Below are 22,877 nucleotides of genomic sequence, written 5' to 3' on the forward strand. Positions count from 1 at the left end.
GATAACCATGTGAAAAACAGAGGATCGAGAAGGAATAGGGAAGAGATAAAGGGGCACAATAAGAAGGGCACTGGGATATTATTCAGCTCTTCAGGAAACAATCACAGATGTTAAGCAGCTCATTAGGAAGGAATAAATCTCTCCATAATACCAGACTTGATCAAAACCAGCCTGAATGTGAGTGTGGCTATGTGAGCATGGCCTGTGTGTGCCTCTGCAGTGCAGAGGCTTGGAGGCAGGTTTGCCACCAGCACACATGAGCTGGGACACAGCGATGCACAAGTAACCTTGGTGACAGAGGCAGGACTGAAACAGCGAATTCACAGCTGCCAGCTCTGTGCTCAGACCCCCAGACTCTGTTCTCTGTGTGTTTATCAGCAGCAATGAAATACAAGTCACTGCTGCAGGCAGCACTGCTCTATGCTCACCCTATTCCTCATACTTCTTCCTTAAACACTCATTTCTGACTATGACCAGAGATTGGATAAAGGGACTCACAGGCCTTTGGTTTAGCCCAGGGTAGTCATTCTAGTTTCCATGATGCCAAATGAAGCCTTCATCCAACCTAAATAAAGAACAGGATGTGGCACTGTTAGTTTCTTTGATTACAGTGTCTTAATAAATTCTAGAACAAATGTACTCAATTTGAATGCAAAAGAACATTCTCTTACTGTCAGCCCTACAAGCTGGTCTTGAAAGCTGATAGTCACTGAATTCTTTTTGTCCTGTACATCAATGCAAGGAAAGCTGTGAAGACAAAACCTGTACATTTCTTCTGCAATACCTCTTCCCTGCCTCCATATCCTGCCTCAGCACTGTCTGCAATTCTTACCTTCAGCAGGTTTATGAAATGTCTCAGCTGAATAAAATTATATTGTAACTGATAGAGGTGCAGGATTGGAATTAATTTCATCTTTATTACAGTGAAATGAAATTAGTTATATTGACAACTCAGTTATGAAGGGACCAAAAGCTACAATATTTTTTGTTCTCATGTTAGTAAAATAAGTTGATAACCCTGATGTGCTGTATAGAACAATTATTTTAGTATGATGCTGTTTCACAAAATAATGTAAATATATGGATTGCATAGGTGTTTCTAGGCACAGAATTTGCTCACAATAAATAATATGTGATCTTACTTTGCTTCAGTAAAATTCCAGTTTATCTTCATTTTATTCATTCACTTTGTGATACCTAAGTTTGCCATACTAAAGACTCTTGAGGTTCTAATTAGTGATTTTTGTGGAGCACTGTTTACCACAGTGATTTGAGAAAAGGTCAGTGGTTCTAGGAACCTGGAAAATACTTGGATTGGAGCACATTGTCTTTCATATTGGTTTATTTAGATAATTCAAAGTTTTAAACAGAAAGGTAACATATAATGATTAATATGATGCCTCCTATCACTGGAGGAATATATTATCAAAGCCTGTCCTAAAAATTTCTTTCAACCAGATCTGTCATTTTTCATTTGGACAATATTGACTTGTTCATCTTTTTGTTTGAAATGTGCTTTACCACACACACACACACACAAGAAACCCCAGAGTAGTCAGAGAAAGGAGATACCTTTGAGAATCATCCCTAATATATTTCCATTAATCTAAATGCAGTAACAGCCATAGTATCCAGCCTATATGCTCTGCAAGGAGAGAAATACAGTTCCATACACAAAAGGCATAGTCTGGTTAAATCAATTTCTATAGCATCTTGTCTCCACATATTTCAGAGCACCATCCTTCTCAATTAACGTCAGCTCTGCTCTGAGAATACTCTTTGGTAGTTAACTGTTGCTGTTAGAGAGCTAACTTCAGATTGAACACAGCTGGCTTATGTATTTTGCTGTTAATAGTTGTGATAATGGAACAACAAATTCAGGGGGAAGAAACTACTAAGCAGAATGCAGAGGATTTTCAACCCAAATAAATCAACTTTAAGGATAAGGAAACACAAATGTAAATTTCCTTTGACTGACTCCTGATAAAAAAAATAAATTACAAACTTAGGGTAGGTCTTATGGCTTCCTTTTTCCTAGATTTCTAAGCCTTTGGCATATTGGGGGTTGCTCACATGCTTCTGTGCAAACACCACTAATCTCTAGAATATTTCATTTTAAATTCATTTTTTGGCGCTTCTTTACTTTCATTTCCACTTACATCAAAGTCAAACAGAAACCCCTCAAACAGCCCAACTCCTCACAGAGCACAAGAATGGAGAAGGAGCAGATACAAAGTTCAGGGAGGGCATGAAGAAAACACGTAATGCATGTGTGAGGAAGATGACAGATGAAAGAAGAAGAAAGCCAGCTGAAGAAAGAGGATGAAGGAAGGCAAGTGCAAGGCAGATTTTTAACACATCTCAGACTTGCTGTGGCTTTTATGGGTAATTAATTACCCACTAGAGGGAGATCGACTGTAACTTGTTGCCAGGGTGATTATGGCAGAAGTTGGACTTGGTAAAGTGCAAAGGGGAAACCCTGTGGTAAGAAAGCAAGGGAAGCTACACGTTCCTTTCCTTGGTAGAGTTTCATTCTGTGTAAGTTCCCAAGCAGACTGAGATCTCTTCCCTTCCTGACCTGGCTTTCATTATGTTTCTACACAAAAAATCCCCACCTTTATTAACCTGTTTGTTCTGTTGGTGAGAGGAACATGTGGAGTTTAAGGGTGGCAGAAAGTGTGCAGTGCTTGTTAGGACTGCACTGCCATAGGCCCCCAGCATGGGGGGAGCCATGCACGACTCACTCAAGGGCTTGAGACCCCCTGACAGGGACCCTTTGGTCCACCTCAAACACCTCCATGGTTCCAGGTGAGGACTTGTCTCTCACAGCTTTATTAGCTGCCCATGGGTAATCAGTTATGGTCTCTTACTCTCACCTCTATTTGTGCAGAACAGAGGAAGCTTTTAACATTCAAAGCAGGCTTAGGCATGTCCTTTCCTCAAGGGAAACCAAGAAAGGAAGTAGTAATGGATGCTTAGAATTGGAAACAGATTATAGGAAAAGCAGCTCCTACCCATTTGTGTCATTCATGCTTCTAAAAATCAGCAGTTTAGGGATTTCCTAATTTCCAAAGAGGACACTGCAGCTAGACAAGCATGTGCCAGTGACTTCATTAAGCCTAGATCCCTTGAGTGTATCTATTTTCTTGTTGAGCTTATTTATTTATATTTTGAGAACATCCTGTGGCAATGAGTTTATATGAAAATATATTTCCTTCTGTTCTTTTTTAAACCCTGCTCCCAGATAAACTGGTTTAATTAATATGGCATTATGAACAGCAATAATAACCATTTTTTATTAATTTTCCTCCCACCTTCATAATTTTCCAGACCTCTGTATGTCCCCTTCCTGTTGCAGAACAGAATTCTAACCCCACTCTGGCTCCACTGATACTAGGATTTTTGAATAATATGAAGGCTTTTCAGAGTCAAGCTATTAGAAATGCAAGTGGTCTTAACTCTAACCTTGCCTTTCTGCATAAGAACTGTTGGAAACAGTTGAACTTGGAAAAGATGCATAATTATTTCCACACAGGAAGTTAGCAGTTGATAGTTTGGTGTCACAGATAGAAATGAGTAGTCTAACATGAACTAAGTAAGAGCCAAACCAATTATCTAATGCCTGTGAACCCTCAGGGTCAAATACAGTCTCTGCTACCATGTGGAATGCCAGAAAAGTTTGCTGACAAACACCAGCCATCAAAAACACTTCTTCCTCACAAACTCCATGTCATAGTTTCCAAAGTGGCCTGTGGTTACATCCTGCTTACCTTCAACTTCCCTCAAAAATACTACAGGAGGTTCTGAGGACTACTGGTTCAACAACCCTGGTTTAATAATTATTAAAAACATGGCATGACTTTATTTATCAGTGGCCTGATATGATCCTTAAACAAATCAGGTTAAGGTAAATGTAAAGCAATGAATTTGCAAAATCCAAATATAAGCAACACATTCACATTGCTTATCCAAAGCAATCCACAGAAAAGAAATAGGGAATACAGGACATTTGCAGACCTAGCAGACCAGCTGGCTGTGCTCTGTAAGAAAACTAGGCACAGGTGCTGGGATTGTGCCCAGGGCCCTGATTCCCAGCTGGCACGCTGAAAGAGGCTTTGGGGAGAGTTAGATGTCTGCTCCTTGCGAGGAGAGGCCTCGCAGAGGGGAGAAGGTTGTTCCCTTGGCACAACGGGGAAGCTCTGCTGGCTAAGCCAGCTTTTTGTTGATATCTGTTGGGCATATTTCCTTTTTCAGCTGTTGAATGAGTGATTAGAAAAGAAAATGATTGATATGTGTCATATAGGAATGAGTGTGAGGCTTGCCACCCTGACTGATGAGCAGGCTGGATGGCTCACTTTTACCTGCTGCACAGATTAGTCCCAATGAGCTCCTCTTGCTCTATCCAGCTGATGAACTCCTAGATATCTGCAGACCCCAGATAAGCCTTCAGTTTGTACACAAAATTCCCTCCTGAAATTGCTTTCAGAGGAGAGTGCCTGCTTTGGGGGTTTTTACTTCCCCTGGGTACTGATCAAATCCAATGGCAAAGCTCTTTTACGTCAACTTGGTATTTTCTTACATACACAACTTGCTAGCCACGCTTTGTACACACATGCAACAGGATTAAAGCATATAATGTGTTACTGAGAAAATACCTAATTGCTTGAAGGTAACAGGATGTTTGGGGGTGAATGCCTCCCAAGTCTGTCTCTAGGGGATACTATAATAATAATAAAGTGAATAGAGGCCTAAGACAGGCAGGAGAGAGGTTGCTGATTACATGGGAAAGCCCAGACAAAGCGTCTTCTGTTTCTGGTGCCTGAAATTCAGCCACACAAGAAAAAGGCAGGATACTGGCAAAGCACCACTGGGATGTACTTGTGCTGATGGCTCTTTGTTGTTTTTCTATAGCTTCACATCACATTTTAACAGGTATTTCCCCTCAAGATTCTCATATAGCTACAAATCAAGTCTTGTCAACAGAGCTGCCACTTCACTTGACTTGGAGGTTACCATTCTTTCTGTCTCACAAAAACAAAGACTAAAACGTTAATTTTTATCTCTATCCAAGACTTTTATGATGTTATCTGGCAAGAAACAGGATTTGATGTTACAAGTACATAACTGCACTGATCCTTTACCACGCTGTGTGAATGTCTCTGATAGCAAAGGGACATGGCATGCATTTGCATGTGTAGAATTGGGGCCCAACAGCTTAGGTCCTGCTGAGGTCAAGGCACAGAGATCCAGACAAACAGTGATTTGGAAAATTTACAGTAGAGAGCATGGTTGTAGAAAGGGAAAGTACACTGACCATTCCAAAGGAACCAACTCCTTTTTTAAATCTCTTAATCTGCTTTTCATTATCTCTGTGGGGAGGCCTCTTGAGAAAAGCAGCTCTTTGACTTGAATAAAGGAGGGGCTGTGGGCTTGCATGCTGGAATGGGGAGGTCATTGTACGGCAGTGTGGAAGATAGGAGTGTCAGTCAGGTCAAGGAGAACAGGATGGAAAAGTGTGAGATCTGTGTTACAGGCTTGGTCTGCATTATGAAAGGTAGAAGGTTTAAAGCTGAAAGGCAAATAAGAGAGAGTGAATTCAAAGGTTGGAAAGACACATTCTGGTAGGGTTATTCAGGCTGACTGTAAGGGAAAATATGAGCCAGGACTGATAAGATCATCATCAAAACCAGCAAGAAAGAGGTAACGACAGCAGAGGCCCGAGGGGGCTAAATTCTACACAGGAATTTTAAGCATCAGGCTTCAGCAAATGAACATATCCATCTTCAGTATTTTTCATTTGCTCTTTTAACAGAAATGCTTAGCTCTGCTCACCTCCTCTGAGGCAGAGAAAGCACAAATATGCCTGGGGGACAATGGGACAATGTTGCATTTTGCCTGCACCAGGTCATATACAGCTGTGTGCATGTGCTGGCTGTAACCTGCTCCCCTCCAAACCAGAACTTACCATAAGGAGCCTCAGCCTTGCAAAATTGCTAAAGTAAGTTACATTGCTGCCATTAAAATGGCCCTTGGAAATAGCACTTTTTCTCCTTTTTAGAATACAAAGGTAAAAATGCTCCTAAAATGGTATTTCTTTAATGGACACAAACTGAAGGGTATCTGTTTTGGAGGGACCTCCTGTCTTTCCAGTACTCCTATAACACTGCTTGACTTTACCAAGAATTTTGTGATATACAAGGAGTGCAGGAACAGGTCTACAAAATCTGGGATGGGGTGGAGGACAGCCTCCCCAGTCACATGCATTTCTTGTTTTGCTTCTTGATGGGTGCATAAAAGCAGTGGTGGCAGATTTAGGGCTTTTATTGACAATAATACAACATTTGGTGTTTTCTTAAAGACCTAACTCTGAGAGGCAGATAATGACATAAGACTGTTGGCTTTCTGCATTTCTGATTACAGACAGGAACTTGCAAACCCTACAGCCTAAAAAATCTTGGAGATCAAGAATAACTCTAAATGCATAGTTTTAATTCCTGTAATTCATAAAATCAAACTGATTCATTTGGAGGCACAACAGGTTACTTAAATACAGCACTGATGATTTTGCAGCAAAATCTGTCTTTCTCATATCAGCTGGAGCTAACAGGTGTGTTTGTAACACTAGAGACTCCTTTTTCCTCTCCCTCTGTATTTCTCGTTTCTCTAAATCAATTTGCTTTTTATGGCTACATTCACGGTTTTTTTTTGGTTGTGCACATAGCCTGAACACCGCCTGCTCTCCCTCTGCTTGACCCTGCCTTGGCCAGAACCTTGTGGCTTTCTCCCCATGTGTTCCTCCAGTGCCCCAGTCTCTCTTTGTGCAGCTTCTCCTGTTTCACATAAGCTCCATCTGCTGGGAAAAGGGAGAACCTCAGTGGTTTTCATTCTGAACTGCAAATGCTTTTCCCTCAATTTGTAAAGATTTTCAAAATTACCTGTTTCTGCTCCCCCAGCTGTGCTCTTGGCCCACCTGCATGCCAAATTTAACTAATGACAACCTAATATGTTATTTGTATGGCATTTTGTGTTGCTGATTTGGGTCATGCCTAAGCAATCTTTTAAAATACCACTTTTTGACTTGAATTTGAGCAGGTTGTTAATTATCCTTGAAGGGGAATGACTGAAGCACATAATTTCCATCCAGGTACTCTCTGTGTGGTTCTTTAGGGCAGTGTTTGAAAAGGCACCCAGGGCAGCCTGTTTCTGTGCTAATGTGTAGCTAGGGCTGCTTTGTTTTGGCACATTTACAGACAGAAGTGAACTTGTGACCTGGACGTACATACAGCAAATCTGTAATCCAGCCACCACTTGAACTTTTACCTTTGGGTGTAACATTGACAGAGCAACAGGCTTCAGTATCCCATGAATCTCTCCTAAAAATCCCTGACCATGAATGGAAGTATTTTCTTTAAAAAACTACTAATAATCTGTTGCCTTTCTCCCTGGAGTAGAAACTTAATGCAACTTGCTACACAGTAATGCCTTTTCCCCCTCCTTTCTTCACATTTACGCTGAACACTGGTGAATAAAGATGAGGTTAATCCTGTATTGTTAAACCTATTCAGGGAGACAACCTGGGGGTTGCCATGGAAACAGATTCTACAGCCTAAAAGCATAATTCTACTCTGAAGGACTGTCTATGGACCTGTACTGCACGTAGCTTACTGAGTCACACTGTGTACACAAACACCATGTTGCAGCAGTGAAATGGCAAAGGTGCCTCCCAGCTCATCAGATGTTAATTACGCCCCCGCCTCCTCCCACTTACAGCCAGAGCACCAAACACTGCCCCCGTCCCGCTCCTGAATCCCATCTTGCAGCCCTTCCTGCCAGCTCCGTTTGTCCTCGGGGTGTGCTGGGGAACCCAGCCCGTGGTTGTGTCCCGGGCAGGAGCGTCACAGATTCCGTACTGTCACACAGCCACTGTCACAGGCTACAGGGCACCTCAAGCTGGGCGTGGGGGGAGCTGCTACCAATCCTCAAAAACATCAACAGGATCTAGGAGAGCTTCCTGGGCCCTGTCTTCAGGGAAGGGGTGACCAACTTACAGTTCTCCTCCTTGTTCATATCAACACTTGCCCCCCAATTTCTAGATAGATTTCTAAACTGCCTCAATAAAAAATATAGATTCATCTGCTCCTTTGTCATGTCTGCACAGGCACTGCAGAGCCCTAGGGTTGTTCTGTGCTTTTATAGATCTTATGCATCATACCTCTCTCAGACAAGTGAAACAGTCCTGCCTCTGTGATATCACTGGGCTCTGCTCATACAGCAATAAAATACACATTTCAGTACTCACACAGCCTATAAAAACCATCAAAATTTCCTTATATTTGGAGGTTGTTTTGGATTGGCTTAGACAACTCCTACCTTGCTTTTGCTTCTATTTAATATCCAGGCAAAAAAAAATATTTAACATGAAATAGTAATCTTAGTTTTGTCCAAATATTACATTTATTTTAATGATTCTCAGATCCCTATTATATCCATCTAGAAAGAAGGCTTTGTATTTCTTCCTTTTAGTCTCTCTCATCCTATTCCTGCTGGAAAACAGATTTTTCAGCAAGATGGCTGACGACTTTTCCAGACAACATCTTTGCTTTAAGAACCAGGTCTAAAATGGCTGTGTAGCTGTTGATTTTTTTATTTTTTTTTTTACAGAACTCCAAAACGTTAGTAACTATGTGGTATTGTGTTTTATTCTTGGGAATAAGTGTTTTCTCTGTGAGCTCCTGTAGAAGGTGTTTTTCTTTAAAACAAAAACTGACTCCTGTGGAAGGCCCATGTGCCACCTACAGTCACTCAGTTTTCCTGTGGGAGCAATTTGTACAAATACTTGAAAATTTTTAATTTTCAGTCTTTTCTTAAGCATTACTTCACAACGCTTGGTAAATGAACACAATCAATTAGTATTTTTAAACTGTATCTATTTGGGAAATTTTCACAGAATGTATAATCAATCCTTTTCATATACAGTAGCAAACCCTGTAACTTCCAGGTACAAACAAATCTGGAACAAAAGACTGTACAAAAACATAACGAATTCAGCTCTGAAAAGACCCATGCATCTACATTGTCTGCTACCCTGAATACTAATGAATTTAATGAAACTATTGAAAGGCTGGTTACTTGTCTGCATAAATGTATTGAGACCTCTGTAATCATCTGTTTGCTGTCTGAAACCTCTTGTCAATAGTTTAATGACTTCACAGCATATTATTCTTCTTGTATAGGCTTCATATAATGTTTCTACATAATTAAGCAGCTTTGTTAGAGGAACTGCCATTAGTTGCCCCATTTCATTTGGTTTTGTTATCAGCCAACCAGAAAGAAAAAAAGAATAACAAGAGAAAGATACAAACGCAGTCTAGTGAGAGATGTGGAGATTGGGAAGATGTTGTTCATTTGGGTTTTTTAATGCCATTAACCTAAAGCACTATTGTCAAGTTGCACATTTTAAATAATTTTAACCATTTAAATGCAGTACATATTTAAATACTTGTAAAACAAACACAGCTGGCTAAAAATCTTGCAGTACATTTGGGAGCCTAACATTTTAAAAGCAGCTTTAATAAGAATATAACTAGTAATATCCATTAATTTGTTAATTATCACTAAATGTAATTAACACTAGGATTTCTACAGGCTTAGTGAGAAAAGTGTTGTGATTTTTTTTACATTCAGACAATTGCATAGTCCATCTTCACGAATACTTTTGAATTTTAAATATAAGTAATATAAATTTCATCTAAATTTTTTTGTACTTCGGAGAAACCCTGAGCATCTTCTTTAAAAACATAAAAGAACTCCATAAAATTACCAACTAATTTCCTGCATTTGTCTAGTCCTAAGCATGAACAGATAAAGTGCAAACTCACTTGCTTTTTATTGCCATGAGACACTGTTTTCAGTCATGTTTTGGGTCAAACCTGAACTCTTCTGTTACCCCTTATGTATAAGGTCAAGTAACATATATTTTCTTTGGGGTTGAGGCAGGTGTAGAGGTGACCAAGTGCCTGGTGTTGTGAGTTACCTGTGAGGCAGAAGAGCTCTGGTCCCACAGCTCCCTTGTCCCCCTGGAGCCCTGTCCTTGGGGCAGCCATCTTGTTGGCAGGGCTGGCAGCCATCTTGTCCACAGACAGTCCCAGCAGCTTTTCCCCCATTTTTTTCTGGAACAAGGAAGGCATTAACACCCAAACCTCATGTACACAGTTTGTAAAATGTCACTGTTCTCGGATTAAATTATAATTTCTGCAGTTATTCACTGCATCTACCAACACAGTTAAAAACAAAGAAAGTACCAGATAATACTGCATTAACTGAGTTCTGAAATATTTGATAAGCGATCCTACTGCTGGCCAGGACTCGACTAGCATGTGAAGAATTATCATACTGCTTGTAGTCCAACTATTAACCAGCACTAGCGTCGCACATCTGACAACTGACCGATTTATGTGCTATTTCCTATTAAAAACCATCGCAGCTCCACCAGAAAGCCATTTTTTCTGCCACACCCCGAGATCCACAAGCAACACACGTGTGTGCAGGAGAATGCTGCCGCCAGCCTTGGCGTGCGGGCACACGGCCGCACCCAGCGCGGGATCACAGGGCCGAGAGGGCTGGGAGGGACCTCTGGGCATCACCCGATCCAACCTCTGCCCAAGAGGAGAGCACCGGGCGCTGCCGGAGCGCTGTACTTTTCGCCGGGGTTATGTATGGCCACGGCGCTCTGGGCGGCTCCGTAAGGCACCGGAGCACGCCCTTCACAGCAGGCACGGCCTGCGGCCTTCCCAGCTTGGCGGGACCATGGCCTGCGAGCGAGCCGCGCTCAGGAAAAGAAACCCCAGCACAGGGACAGCCCCCGGTACCCATCGCAGCTCCCCTCGAGCGGCTGTGGGGAAGAGCCGCAGCCGCGCCCGCCCCTCGGTGACGCCATCCCCGCCGCTCGGCGCCACCGCCGCTCTCACCGTGCGCTCCGGACTACGGCTCCCGACGTGCCCGGCGCCGCGGGGCGGTGCCGGGCGAACGCGGCTCCCGGGCGCTGCTGGGCGTGTGGGGATCGCCGCGGCCCGGGCGGCGGGACAGGAGCGGGGCCGGAGCCGCCCGCCCGCCCTCCGAGCGCCGCTATGGCGTCCATGCTGCTGCAGAGCTGCGGGCGGCGCGCCTGCCGCCTGCCCCGAGCGCTGCGCCGCCCGCCGCGGCCCGGTGAGGCTCCCCGCGGGCCGCCCGCCGGCTCCGGCCCGCCGGGCCTGGCCGGGAGGGTAACGGGGGGGGAGAGCGGCCGGAGACGTCTGGGGGGCTCCGGGCGTGGGCGGAGAGGCCGCTGCGGGAGGGAAGGGCCGCGGCCGGGTCCCCGCCGCTCTGTCCGCCGGGGCTGGCGCTGCTCCCGGCCCGGCCCACGCTCGGCGGCTGCTGCGGCCTCCTCGCATGTGCTTCCGCGGCAGCGTGGTTGGATGGGATGAGTTACCCTAAGGGCAGTGGGACACGCGTGTCTCTGAAAGGCCGGCTGGCTGGGGAAGGGAAAAACACACGTGCTTTTTGTTAAAGTGCAGGAACGCGTTAGTTACTACGTCTCGGTCCTGCCTGCCTTGCTCTCGGCGCGGCTTGGGTGTGAAGTGGGGCTGTCACTAGTCATGTGCTTCTTCTCTCTATGAAAGCACAAGGGGGTGTTTTCTTAGTCTGTGTTAGGGACGAAATATGAATTTGCCTTTTTCCAAATGGCTTTGGAAGCTTAGGAAAATAAAACGGAAGCGCATTGTGTGATACTGATTAATAATGAAGATAATTTGGCAGTTTAAATATCTCTGGTTGGTGAAGCTTTGTGGCAACAAAATTAAACAACTGATAACTTGTGAGGTACTTGGGGCCTGTGGCTGCTCTTTACATCCTGAGCTGGAATGGCAGGGGGTGAGCAAGGGATTGCCTGTCACTGACACAGGGAGGGCCCTGAGTTAGAATGGCAGGGGGTGAGCGAGGAATTGCCTGTCCCTGACACAGAGGCCTGAGCTGGAATGGCAGGGGGTGAGCAGGGACTTGCCTGTCCCTGACACAGGGAGGGCCCTGAGCTGGAATGGCAGGGGGTGAGTGAGGAATTGCCTGTCCCTGACACAGGGCCCTGGGCTGGAATGGCAGGGGGTGAGTGAGGAATTGCCTGTCCCTGACACAGGGCCCTGGGCTGGAATGGCAGGGGGTGAGTGAGGAATTGCCTGTCACTGACACAGGGTCCTGAGCTGGAATGGCAGGGGGTGAGCAGGGACTTGCCTGTCACTGAGCCCCGACTTGTCATGGGAGTGCTATCACTGAGAGCAGAGCAGCTGCACGCTCACATCCAGGCAGACCTGATGAGCTATAGGGATGCTTGTTCATTGCAAAGAACAGCTGTCCTCTTGGTTACCAATAGTCACTCAAGCGTGGTATCTTCCTCTGACTGATAGGTTTTGTGAGCTACTGATGTAGAGTCATTTATTTAGGTTAAGCCTGGACAGTATCCTGAACAAAAACCTGGGGTATCCTAACCACCCAGTTTATTTAAAATGGGGAAAAAGCACATCCATGTACCTTCAAATTAGATGGGTGCTTTGATTATTCTTGTGGCATAGCATAAAAAGTACTGCTAATGATCGCTGCAATTTTGGTTGTTATAAATCTTAGACAACCTAAGCTGAAATGCTGTGATAGAATCAAATAATTAGTGTGCTGTGGTGCACTGTGGTAATGATACAATTAATACTTTTATTTGGGGTGTTAATCTACTATTAACACATTCTTGTATGTTGTATTTTTTTCTGTATTGTTTTGCTTTACTTAGCTCATCTTCTTTGCTTTACGTGTAAGTAGTCTAAGATTAAGTTAAAGCTAAGTGCTTCTAAGAATCCTAAACGTTATTCCTGTGAAGATCAGACTGTTAAGTACGGCAAGCTTACACTTCTCTAGGGACTTACTTCATGATAGCATTTTATTTTTAAGAATTCTAAGCATAGTAACAGTATGGCTATTCTACATTAAAAACTTTGGGTTTCATGCTTCATTAAATTCAAGTATGAACTTTCCCGTGACTACTTTTCCATGAGGAACATGTTAACATACAGCTTCTCTGGCACTACTGCCCTTCTTTCTTACTAAGCCAGTGCAGGTTTCTTAAATGAGCAGTGTTGAGCAATGTTCACCTTGTTCAGATGCTTTTGGATGTCTGTATTATCCCAGAAGCAAGGATTGTGGACTTTGCCCCTTTTTGAAGGAAGTATATCTTTTATTTCAGGGCTGGTTTACCCGTAGGTGTATGGTTATAAGAGACACTGCAGAACCTAAAGAGCTCTGGTCAGAACTGGCAAAGTCGGAATTAACATTTTTTGTTAGCCTGTTCACACTCTGAATGTGCTGTACAACAAGAAGCTCAGCATGTTTTCTTACGGTAACCTTGGAATTTTGTTCTTTGACCCCTTCCTTAACATTTAATAGGCCTGGTTGGAAAGAAGGTAAGTGAGGTGAAAGTGTCTTGCCTGCTATGGAGTTTTATCTGAGAAACTCCAAGCCAGTTGAGTTCCAGATCATCCCTCCTGTTCTAGGGGCGCTGTCCATAGCAGGCAATGTCCTCTCCTAGCAGGACCCTTGCTTTAGGCACACAAGGCTTTGTGGGTTTCCTGGCACTCGGCTGAGACAGATTACTGTGCTGTGACTTATCCCTCCAGACACTGAGCACTTCTCTGCTTTGCTCAGCTGCACCTTGAGGTCAGGGATGTCCTTCTGGCTCGGCCTCTTGGGTTGTTATTTAGCTACTGTTCTTTCTGTAAATATTGGAGAGTATCACAATGCCTTCACAGATTCTCAGGGCTTGCTTTTGGAGCCAGAAATAGACAGTTTTTCCCTGGCTCAAAGTGCCATGACAGTGTGTGTTTACCCACTTGACATGGGTAAATCCTTTGACTTAGTAATGCCACAGCTTTTGTTGTAATTTCTTCAGAGCCCACTTAGCATGGGACATCCCTTGATTATCAAGATTTTCCTCAGATAAGTTCACTTATCTTCTATACCTTCTGATTGTCCCGTCTGATTTTGGCAGCATCTCTTTTCCCTAATAATTAGGGTGTTTTGTTGGGGGAGGGCTTTTGGCCATCAGCACTGGGAGCTGTGTTTTCTCATAGGTGTCATGTAGGTGATACATGTGTCTCATAGGTGATACAGATGTCTACTGTAGGTTCTGTCATAGGCCACTTCTTGGCTTTGATGGTGGGAAAGGGTACTATGGACCTCTCAAATAACTTCTATATCCTGCTGGTTCTTAGGATTGACCAGAAATGGTAGGTTCCAGATGGGAGAAGCAAACCACAGTATGCCTACTCTGTCTAGCCTTCCAGTTTTACTTTGGTTACAGTGAATTCTGGAAAGATTGACTAAAAACAGTCAACACATTTGAAGTCTTGCTTGCGTGATTTTTTTTTTTATGATCTGTCCAGAAGTCTTTTTGCTCTTGGCAGTAGCTACCCATTGAGTTACTGTAGCAAGATGTTAATACAAGATTTATTTTTTTAAGTTGCCTTAGGAAGATGAATTCCTTTCTAGTGAAATCAGGGATGACTTTCAGTGACTGTAGACTGGTAGCATTTTATGTGGTTTATGCTTCTTCTGTGGTTGGAAGACTTTCGGACATGGCCCTTTACTGAAGCACGTGACTTAGATGATTCATGATTCGAGGATCTTCTCAATTTATTTCCAGAATGGATGCTGCTTGTCTGTGTACCTGGATAGAGGGTGCTCATGTATAGGTGTCAGCCCCTCTTTTGGACTTTATTAGATGCTATTAGGACTGATCCTGAGGTAGTGTTTCAAATAAAATTCATGTTGAGGGATACAATATTTTCTGGAAAGTTAACTTCTGACATGCTTTGGGTCAGGCTCTCACCCCTCCCTTCAAGACAATTTGTATTCTTTGCAGAGAGATCATGGGGCAGAGCTATTTTTACCAGGTGCTAATCAAAATGGGCAGCAATGTATTGAAATGGTGTTGTGGTTCTGGTTCCACCTCTCTAGTGAAGTCTCTTTAGGTTCCTGCTTGTGTTTTATTTGTTTTGCTTAAAACCAAAAAGCCTTTTTAATCCTAAACACTTGGCAGGGGCTCCATTTGGATCATCTGATACTATGTTGTCATAGAGCTGTTAAAAAATTACATTTGCTTTCAGTGAATTTCCTCTGCAATACAGTTTCTTGCCTGAGGGACTTGGAAACCTGTCTTCAGACAGTTGAACAAGAGGAACCCAACCTCAGACATCCACAGAATTCAACTCTGAATGTTAAGCAACATCTTTTTTGTGCTTTCAAACGTAGTCATTTCTATGTAAAGCCTAATCTTTTCACTCATATTTGTGTGCAGTTCACTACATGGATAAATGTCTTCCTGAATTTCAGAATAGGTGCTAATTATTGGTATTTTTCTAGGTAACTTGGGAGATCGGGCATGTCTTAGCTGCACATCCCTGAGGCTGGCAAACAAAATGTGAGTAAATATGAACATTTTTCTGAACTATCAGTTAGTATACTGTCATAGAATGTAGGTTTAAATCTAGACAAAGTGCTGAAATGTTAGCTCCAGCTTGTGTTCATGACAGATTAAAGGAAGTCTGATTATTACTTGCTTCACCTGGTTGGTTGTGTGTGGGAGAAAGAAAGTGAAATCTTCCCCCTTTTGCCCACTTCCTCCCTTTTTGTTTCACTTCTGATGTGAAAGCAGTAGAATATTAGTGTCTGTCTTGGCTGATTCCAGGTGTCATAATGGGATCTGATGAGCTTCTTGCATGCTTTCTCCATGGAGTTCCACAGAGTAAACATTCAGTTGCAGCTAGTTGAAAATCACAGTTGAGAGATAAGAGTGCAGAGCATCTGAGTGGGATCTCTGTTAAACCAAAGAAAGGAGTTTATTGTATGTTGCAGCCTTGGGTGATGGTGTCCTCTTCTGAAAACAAATCCAGCTGTTGCGTGCCCTTATGGAGCTGAAGGAGTTGAATGTTGGCAGAATCCATTCTCTGTTCCTGCCTTGGCTCACAAGGCATACTTGTAGATAAGAATTTCCTAACGCCTTTCCTTGGAATGTTAAAATACTGGTTCTGTTCTGTATTTATAAACTAACTGCTCAGGATACAGGGTCTATTCTTCAATTTCCTGAGTTTTCATTTTAACTTAAGGATGTGTCCCTAGACACAACCCTCTAATACAAAACAAACCAATTCTTTTTTAGACATGTTAGTTTCGTATCACTTGCTGTAGAATTAATGATGATTAATTTTTTTAAATACATAAAACCTTTTCAAATATCTATTTTTATTGTGTTAGTGTATAAGACCTCTCTTGGGAAGCTGGAAAATTATGGTTTTAAACCTGTTAGGCTAGAGCACCTCTCCTATGAAGACTGAAAAAATTGGGGTTCTTCAGCATGGAGAAGAGAAGGCTCCAGAGAAGCCTTACAGCACCTTCCAGTACCTAAAGGGGTTACAGGGGAGCTGGAGAGGGACTTTTGTCAATGGAATGGAGTGACAAGGTGAGGGGGAATAGCTTTAAAATTAAAGAAACTAGGTTTAGATTAGATATAAGGAAGAAATTCTTTGATCTGTGCTGGTGAGGCACTGAAACAGGTTGCCCAGGGAATTTGTGGATGCTCCATCCCTGGTTCAAGACCAGGCTGGATGGGGCTCTGAGCAACCTGGTATAGTGGAAGGAGTCCCTGCCTGTGGCAGAACAGTGTGATCTTTAGGTCCCTTCCAACCCAAACCATTCTATGGTTCTGTAATGAAATGAGCAGCAGAATATTGGGACAGAAAATCTTACTCTATTGAGAAGTTTTGGGGTGGGGTTTTTTGTTTGTTTTGGTTTGGGGTTTTTTTGTTGTGGGTTTGTTTTGTTTTTTTTCCCCAATCAAAGCTGCTATTAATATAATGTTGTCACTTAAAATATAACAAACTAATGCCCACACCCCACGTGACACAGATCTGAATGCAGGGGACTCTAGTGATAAGTACTGAGGACAGGTGGGATAGGAATTGTGTGTCTGACATCCTTCTTGTGAAAGTGTGTTCAGAGAAGCACATTTCTTGCAATATTTTTATTCCCTGCAAACTCAGAACCAGTTCTGCTGTCAGAACTTTCTTCCTCTCTGCATGCAGAAGAGTGTCAATGTATGTAGGTGGAACTTGGCTTGTAGTTCCAAGCCTTTGGGAAATGCTTTTGGGAAATGCCTTGGAGTCAGGGTGGATTGATTTATGCAGGTGTTTTAATCTGGTTTTGAATATGTAGCTTATTATCCTAAAGTAATTAAACTGTAATTCTTATTTGTTAATATCTGTGCAAATGTGAGCCAAGAGACTGTTTTGTGTAACTGTATATGTTCCAGCAGTTGCCTGACCACTAAATGGTCAGATGCTAAAACTTCAGTTTAAACTAGAAAATAGTGTGTCTTTAAAAAGTAATAATTTAGTGGGGGTTTTTTTTGTACAAAGCTCTATTTGAATAACATTGTGTAGACAGAACCATTAAAGTGAATTAAAACTCTCTTGAGCATGTAATAATTAAATTCAAAAAGTGTTTCTGTCTGAAAATTGAGTGAGGCACTTTTAAGTGTATAATAAACATTTTCTTCCTTAGAATGTTACTAAGACTTGTAAAGCCACTTTCACCTATTTTCTGTTCATTGACTGAAGACAAAAACACATTCTGATTTTGTTTGCATGGTTTTTGTTTTTCACTGGCTCCATGAAGAAAACACCTCAGTCAGTTCTGTCCTGTAGATGTCTTACTGCTGGTATTTCAGTTTGAGGGACACTAATGGAACTCATTTATATGAAATATTTTATCTACTATTTTATTTTTGTCCCATCTTTTATTAAAAGCATGTACAATCCTACTTACATATAACGAGTGGTTCTTCTGTGTATGTAAGGAGTGTTAGTGGTGTTTGAGCAGTGCTTCCCTGCTAACTGCCGTTTACATTTAATTAAAGAAAAGAACAAAGTTCTGAACAAGGTGGATGAAGGTTGTTTCTCTCTGTCCCAGCTCAGTCCTGTGATGGAAGTTTTTGCAAAAGGTTGTGCTGAATAAGGAAAACTGGATGCATGGAGATAGTAAGAGAGGAACTTCAATGAAATCAGATTCCTCTGGTACTTATTCTCTGACTCAGCACCTATCCCAAATATACAACTTAATTTTTTTTTTTTGAGTGTTTTGCACAAACGGGAGAAGTAATAGAAGGGACTTCATGTTACTTATGAATTTACATTTAGTTTTATGAAATTACAATTAGTTTTCAAGTGTAGCTTTCTAAATGGAAAGCATATGTGGTGGCTGCTCTTTATTTAATTGGAGTGAAATAAACTACCTTTTCAAAGTCGTATAATGGAAAATTCCCTGCAGGTTAATTTTTTTTTTTTTGTCATGAAGTAAAGCCAAGTGTTCTTTTCATGTATAGACATTGGTTTTAATAATCAAAAATTCTTTTTCCCTTAAATATGCTGTAGATATTTCTCAAATTTTGTGTTTTATAAATACATAAATATATATATCTGTGCAAATATATATCTAGAAATAGCTGGTGATCTGTTGCTAATTTTTGAATGCTTTTTTCTTTTGAAGGACTGTACACTTTAAATATTGCACTAGTGTCCCTCCTGTTTACGCCTACTCCAGAAAAGCTCACTATTGTTGTTGGACTAAAGGATCTGAGCAAATACGCTTCACTCTCACGAGCTCTTCTGGCTCATGGACGCCACTAGCAACCCTGGGTGTTTTAGGTCCCCAGTACCTTCCAGTTAGGTGGTGGCATTCTTCACGTCCCCTTCAAGATGACTCCATAGTTGAAAAGTCACTCAAGTCCTTAAAGGACAAAAACAAGAAGCTGGAAGAAGGAGGTCCTGTATATAGTCCAACAGAAGTGGAAGTTGTAAAGAAGTCTCTTGGGCAGAGGATTGTGGATGAACTGAAGCACTATTACCACGGGTTTCGCTTGCTGTGGATTGACACCAAAATAGCTGCGAGGATGCTCTGGAGAATCCTGCACGGGAACACTTTGTCTCGTCGGGAGCGGAGACAGGTACTGAGCAAAGGCCACTTTCCTCTGGCTGTCCTCAGTGATTGCTCTGTTTATTAGAACTGAGTTACTGCTTTTTGTTGTCTTCTGTTCCTAGAATTAAAATTCCTTGCTGTGTTTCCTTCCTCTTCACTATGTGGATGCTGAAATTTTTGGGTTTTACCCCAAAACTTTTTTCCTATGTTCCCCGTTGTTGAAGATAAATTTGTTATTTTCTTGTTGGAATGGCAGAGGATTCTTCTGTTTTGTCACATGGACAGCAATTGGGGTTTGTTCTCAAGTTCCCAGCCATGTCCCATATACAGTAATTTTCTCTGCTTTCTCACTCCAGCTGGAAAAATAGTGGGAAACATTGCTAGTAAACACTGCTAGTAAATACTGCTAGTAAAGGTTATATCTGTGCCAGTTCACTTTCCATTTGTTGCTTAATGGGGTTCTTTTGAATCCCATTATATATAAAGCTATAAAAGCTGCAGGCTGAAATGCATGATTGATGATGTACTATCTCAGTTATAAATGTATCTGAAATAATTTTAGCCCATATATATTTCCTTTATTTATGGCATGTTGCTTACATTTATGAAACTAAAAATGCAACTGATAATTTTAAAGAAAACAGAAATGAAATCTGGAGTGCAAAATGTGATTGCTTTCAAATTTGGATAATTTATATGTATTTCAATAGTAATTTCAGGTTTTGGATGAAATAGCTGTATTTAATTAGAATGGAAAGTTATATGGGTATTTAAAAACATTGGATGTGGGTTCATATATGAAAAGACTGCAAAATATTAAGCTGGTATCATTAATTTCTTTCTTTTTTTGGTAAAGAATACATTGATATTCAACTTCAGTTGATTGGCAAAATATCAAACAAGCTGATTTGACAGTTCTCGTTTTACTGTTTTTAAGGACAAGCTGTTTAAGCAGTTTATAGAGATTAAAAATTCAAGTCTGTCTTCCTCCCTTTATTAAAAGAAAAGCATTTCAGCTGTTGCTGGAAAGATGTTTTAGAAGAAGAGCTGGAGAGCAGAAGGTGTGTGTGCTCTGGGGCAAAGTGCCCAGTGCTGCCTGTGGGCAGTGTGGCTCTCTGCAGTTTGTACACCTGCACACACAATGTGCTGAGTTCACTTCTCTGCCCTCAAAACTTCTAGTAAATGATCAAAAATACAAGTATCTACTCATTGTTTTTATCATTTCCTGATAAAAGTTGCTCACATTTCAACAACTTGGTGTGTAATTAAAACCCATCACCCATCACATCTTATATGCAGTACGAAAATTCTTCCTAAATTCACAAGGTTAGACAAGTAGCAAAAATTGTTACAGGCAGTTTCTGTCTCTGGGTGGCTGTGGTTTCCTATCAGACTCCTCTGCCCCATGGTCTCAGCATCTTCAGGCTCCTTCAGTTCTGCCATCTTCCTTGGCTGCTACAAGAGAGTGCTTGGCAGCTGATCCAGTTGAGACGGGCCTCAGCAATAAATAAAACAGTCTCTGCTGACGTGAGAGGGGATTATGGAGTACCAGAAAGAGTAACTGAGGATAGGGGAAGGTGAGGACTGCAGGACTGGTTTAGTGAGAGCTTTGGGGAGCTTGAAAAGCCAAGCGAGACAAATTAATTCATGGTTTAAAACAGAATGGGAAATTCTCCAGGGGGAAGATTGGAACCATGGATTTTCCTGCCTCTTTCATGTTTACTGAGCCATACCTCTGAGAAATTATATGAACAGCAGTAATATTCCATCAATTGATGAATTTATTAATTTGATTACATTTGATTTTGTTATCTAGTGATGATAGAGCTGTTTTGCTCATGTTTAAGTAGTGGTCTGGCATTTGGCCTTCCTAGATTTGCTTTTTGTGCAAATGTTCATTTTCAGTACTAATTCTCTTTTTAAATGAAATGGCCATTTATTTGTTTGCAGATATAAAGTAGTGTTTACATTGGTGTAGCCTGTCTCTTATCTAATGATGTATGTATGTGTTTATATGCATGCAATTCCAGTGTAGGAGATGTAGAGAAAATAGCTTTAATAACTACAGTAATTAGTTTCTCAATCTAAGTTTTTTTGTTTTCTGTATTTGGAGGAAGAGGACATTGTGTCTCTGGAGTTGAGGGCATGGTAGGTTCAGAACCCAGGGTCGCTGAAAAGCAAACCAGGCTGCAGCTGAAAAAACCCTTTTGGGTTTTTTTAAACCTTAGTTCAAGTTTGTTTCAACACAGCTCATTTTTTTTATCAGTTCAACCTTAAATTATAGTATACTGACTGATTTAAAGAAGTCTTAACATTTTGGTGCTGGATTACCTCCTGAACTTTAAAAAATATAAAATAAAAATTGATGTATATACTGCTTTAAAAGTATTAAGCTGCACATGAGCTGACAGTCCTAGAGAAATCTTATCTTCATGCAGACTGACAAATGAGTTATTTCTGCCTGCCCTTTCCTTCCTCTTTGGAGGCAATAATGGAAAGATATCCAAGTAATCTAACCACATGAACAAGCAGTTGCAGCACGGCTAATGCAAAGGGACCTATTGCTTATGTAAACTACAAGTCAATTCCAAAATTCTGCTCCTTCAATTTCTGTCAGTGTTTGGATTCAGCAGGGTCACAGATCTACACTTAGGAGGGAAGGCAGGAAGAAGTAAAGCATGGCACTGATGTAAAAAAACCCAACTGCTCTGGTGCTGGCTCCTGCAGCAGGGTGGTTCAGGGTGTGGCAGTGAGGTGGCAAACACGAGGGAGTTTGTGGCAAGTGTGCCAGCTTCACAAACTCTTCTCTGCAGAGGAGGGAAGAGTGGAATACCCAGCTGTAGCAGCAGATACAGGGAGTCACAAGGTTCTGGTGTTGTGCTGCCAAATGCTGTGTGTGTAATCGTACACCATTGTATTAGGTTCCTGCAGAAAGCTGTTTTCCTTGAGTTAGCCGAGGGTGCGGTGCCATGATTTGTGAAAGCTGATCCAGGACAGTGCTGCTGTGAAAAGCTTGGTGCTTAAATCAACTTTTCCCGCCCCACCCCCGCTTGGTTTGTACTGATCCCTTTTCCCCTGTCCATGTGAGTATTTATGGGTCAGTTTTAGCTGGATCAGTGCTGTGACTGCCAGTGCACCTTCATGGCTCCTTATACCTCACCTCAGGTTAGCATTAAGTTGCCTTAATCCAGTGGTAAAACTGCTCCCTTGGGTATGGATTTTGTAGAAATACTTGCATGCACTATCTGAGAATAGTGAGAATAGAGACTGGAGAAAAATAGGAACTCTGTACTCTGTAGAAACTTTTGAGGGCTTTTTTTTTAGGGAAAATCTAATTTTCTTCTGAGTTTTAAAATTTTCTTCCAAACTTTCTTACTTTTTTTTTGTTTTTTAACTCCATGGTAGTCATTTGCCTTCCATTGTTGGAATGAATGGAAAAATCCTTGAGCCTCAAAACAATGGACCAAAGCATCCCTTCTGGGAAACTGAATTTTTTTTATGTACAAAGAAAAATGCCAGACTTTGAATCTGTAGAGCATGTGCCTTCCTTCCACATACAGTAGTGCTTAAGATTTTGGCTGGTTTTATGGTAAGAAAACTCTGAAGTTTTACAGGTTTTGTATTCTAGCAAATCAGTCCTGAGGACATGGGATCTGTGCTGGTTGTTGCTGCTGTTCCCCTTGATTGGTATGAACTGTGGCGAGGGGCTGGACTGGGCAGCATGGGTTTACTGGTGTAATTGCATTTATGCTGCCAGTTTTTGTCACTCAGAGCTGTGGTTATCAAGTCTTGATGTGGAATGACAGTGCTGTGGCAGTGGAGTACCAGAGTGTAGC

General features: G+C 41.9%; 2 protein-coding genes across 3 annotated transcripts in view; one reads left to right on the plus strand and one right to left on the minus strand.

The window, feature by feature from the left end:
* The window catches only part of NSD2 (nuclear receptor binding SET domain protein 2), a 100,089-nt gene extending 88,990 nt beyond the window's left edge, over nucleotides 1-11,099 (minus strand). For both annotated transcript variants that reach the window (XM_077177800.1, XM_077177801.1), the window contains exons 1-2: nucleotides 10,968-11,099; nucleotides 10,034-10,169 (exon numbers count right to left, since the gene is read on the minus strand). The gene's annotated coding sequence lies outside the window, so the exon portion shown is untranslated. The remainder of the gene's footprint in view (nucleotides 1-10,033; nucleotides 10,170-10,967) is intronic.
* LETM1 (leucine zipper and EF-hand containing transmembrane protein 1) overlaps nucleotides 11,073-22,877 on the plus strand; it is a 28,972-nt gene continuing 17,167 nt past the window's right edge. The window contains exons 1-3 of the mRNA XM_054633779.2: nucleotides 11,073-11,205; nucleotides 15,433-15,490; nucleotides 18,613-19,069. Of these exons, the coding sequence (XP_054489754.2) occupies nucleotides 11,127-11,205; nucleotides 15,433-15,490; nucleotides 18,613-19,069 (594 nt within the window). The 5' untranslated portion in view covers nucleotides 11,073-11,126. The remainder of the gene's footprint in view (nucleotides 11,206-15,432; nucleotides 15,491-18,612; nucleotides 19,070-22,877) is intronic.

The sequence above is a fragment of the Agelaius phoeniceus genome, chromosome 4 (assembly GCF_051311805.1).
Source record: "Agelaius phoeniceus isolate bAgePho1 chromosome 4, bAgePho1.hap1, whole genome shotgun sequence".
Lineage (NCBI taxonomy): Eukaryota > Metazoa > Chordata > Aves > Passeriformes > Icteridae > Agelaius > Agelaius phoeniceus.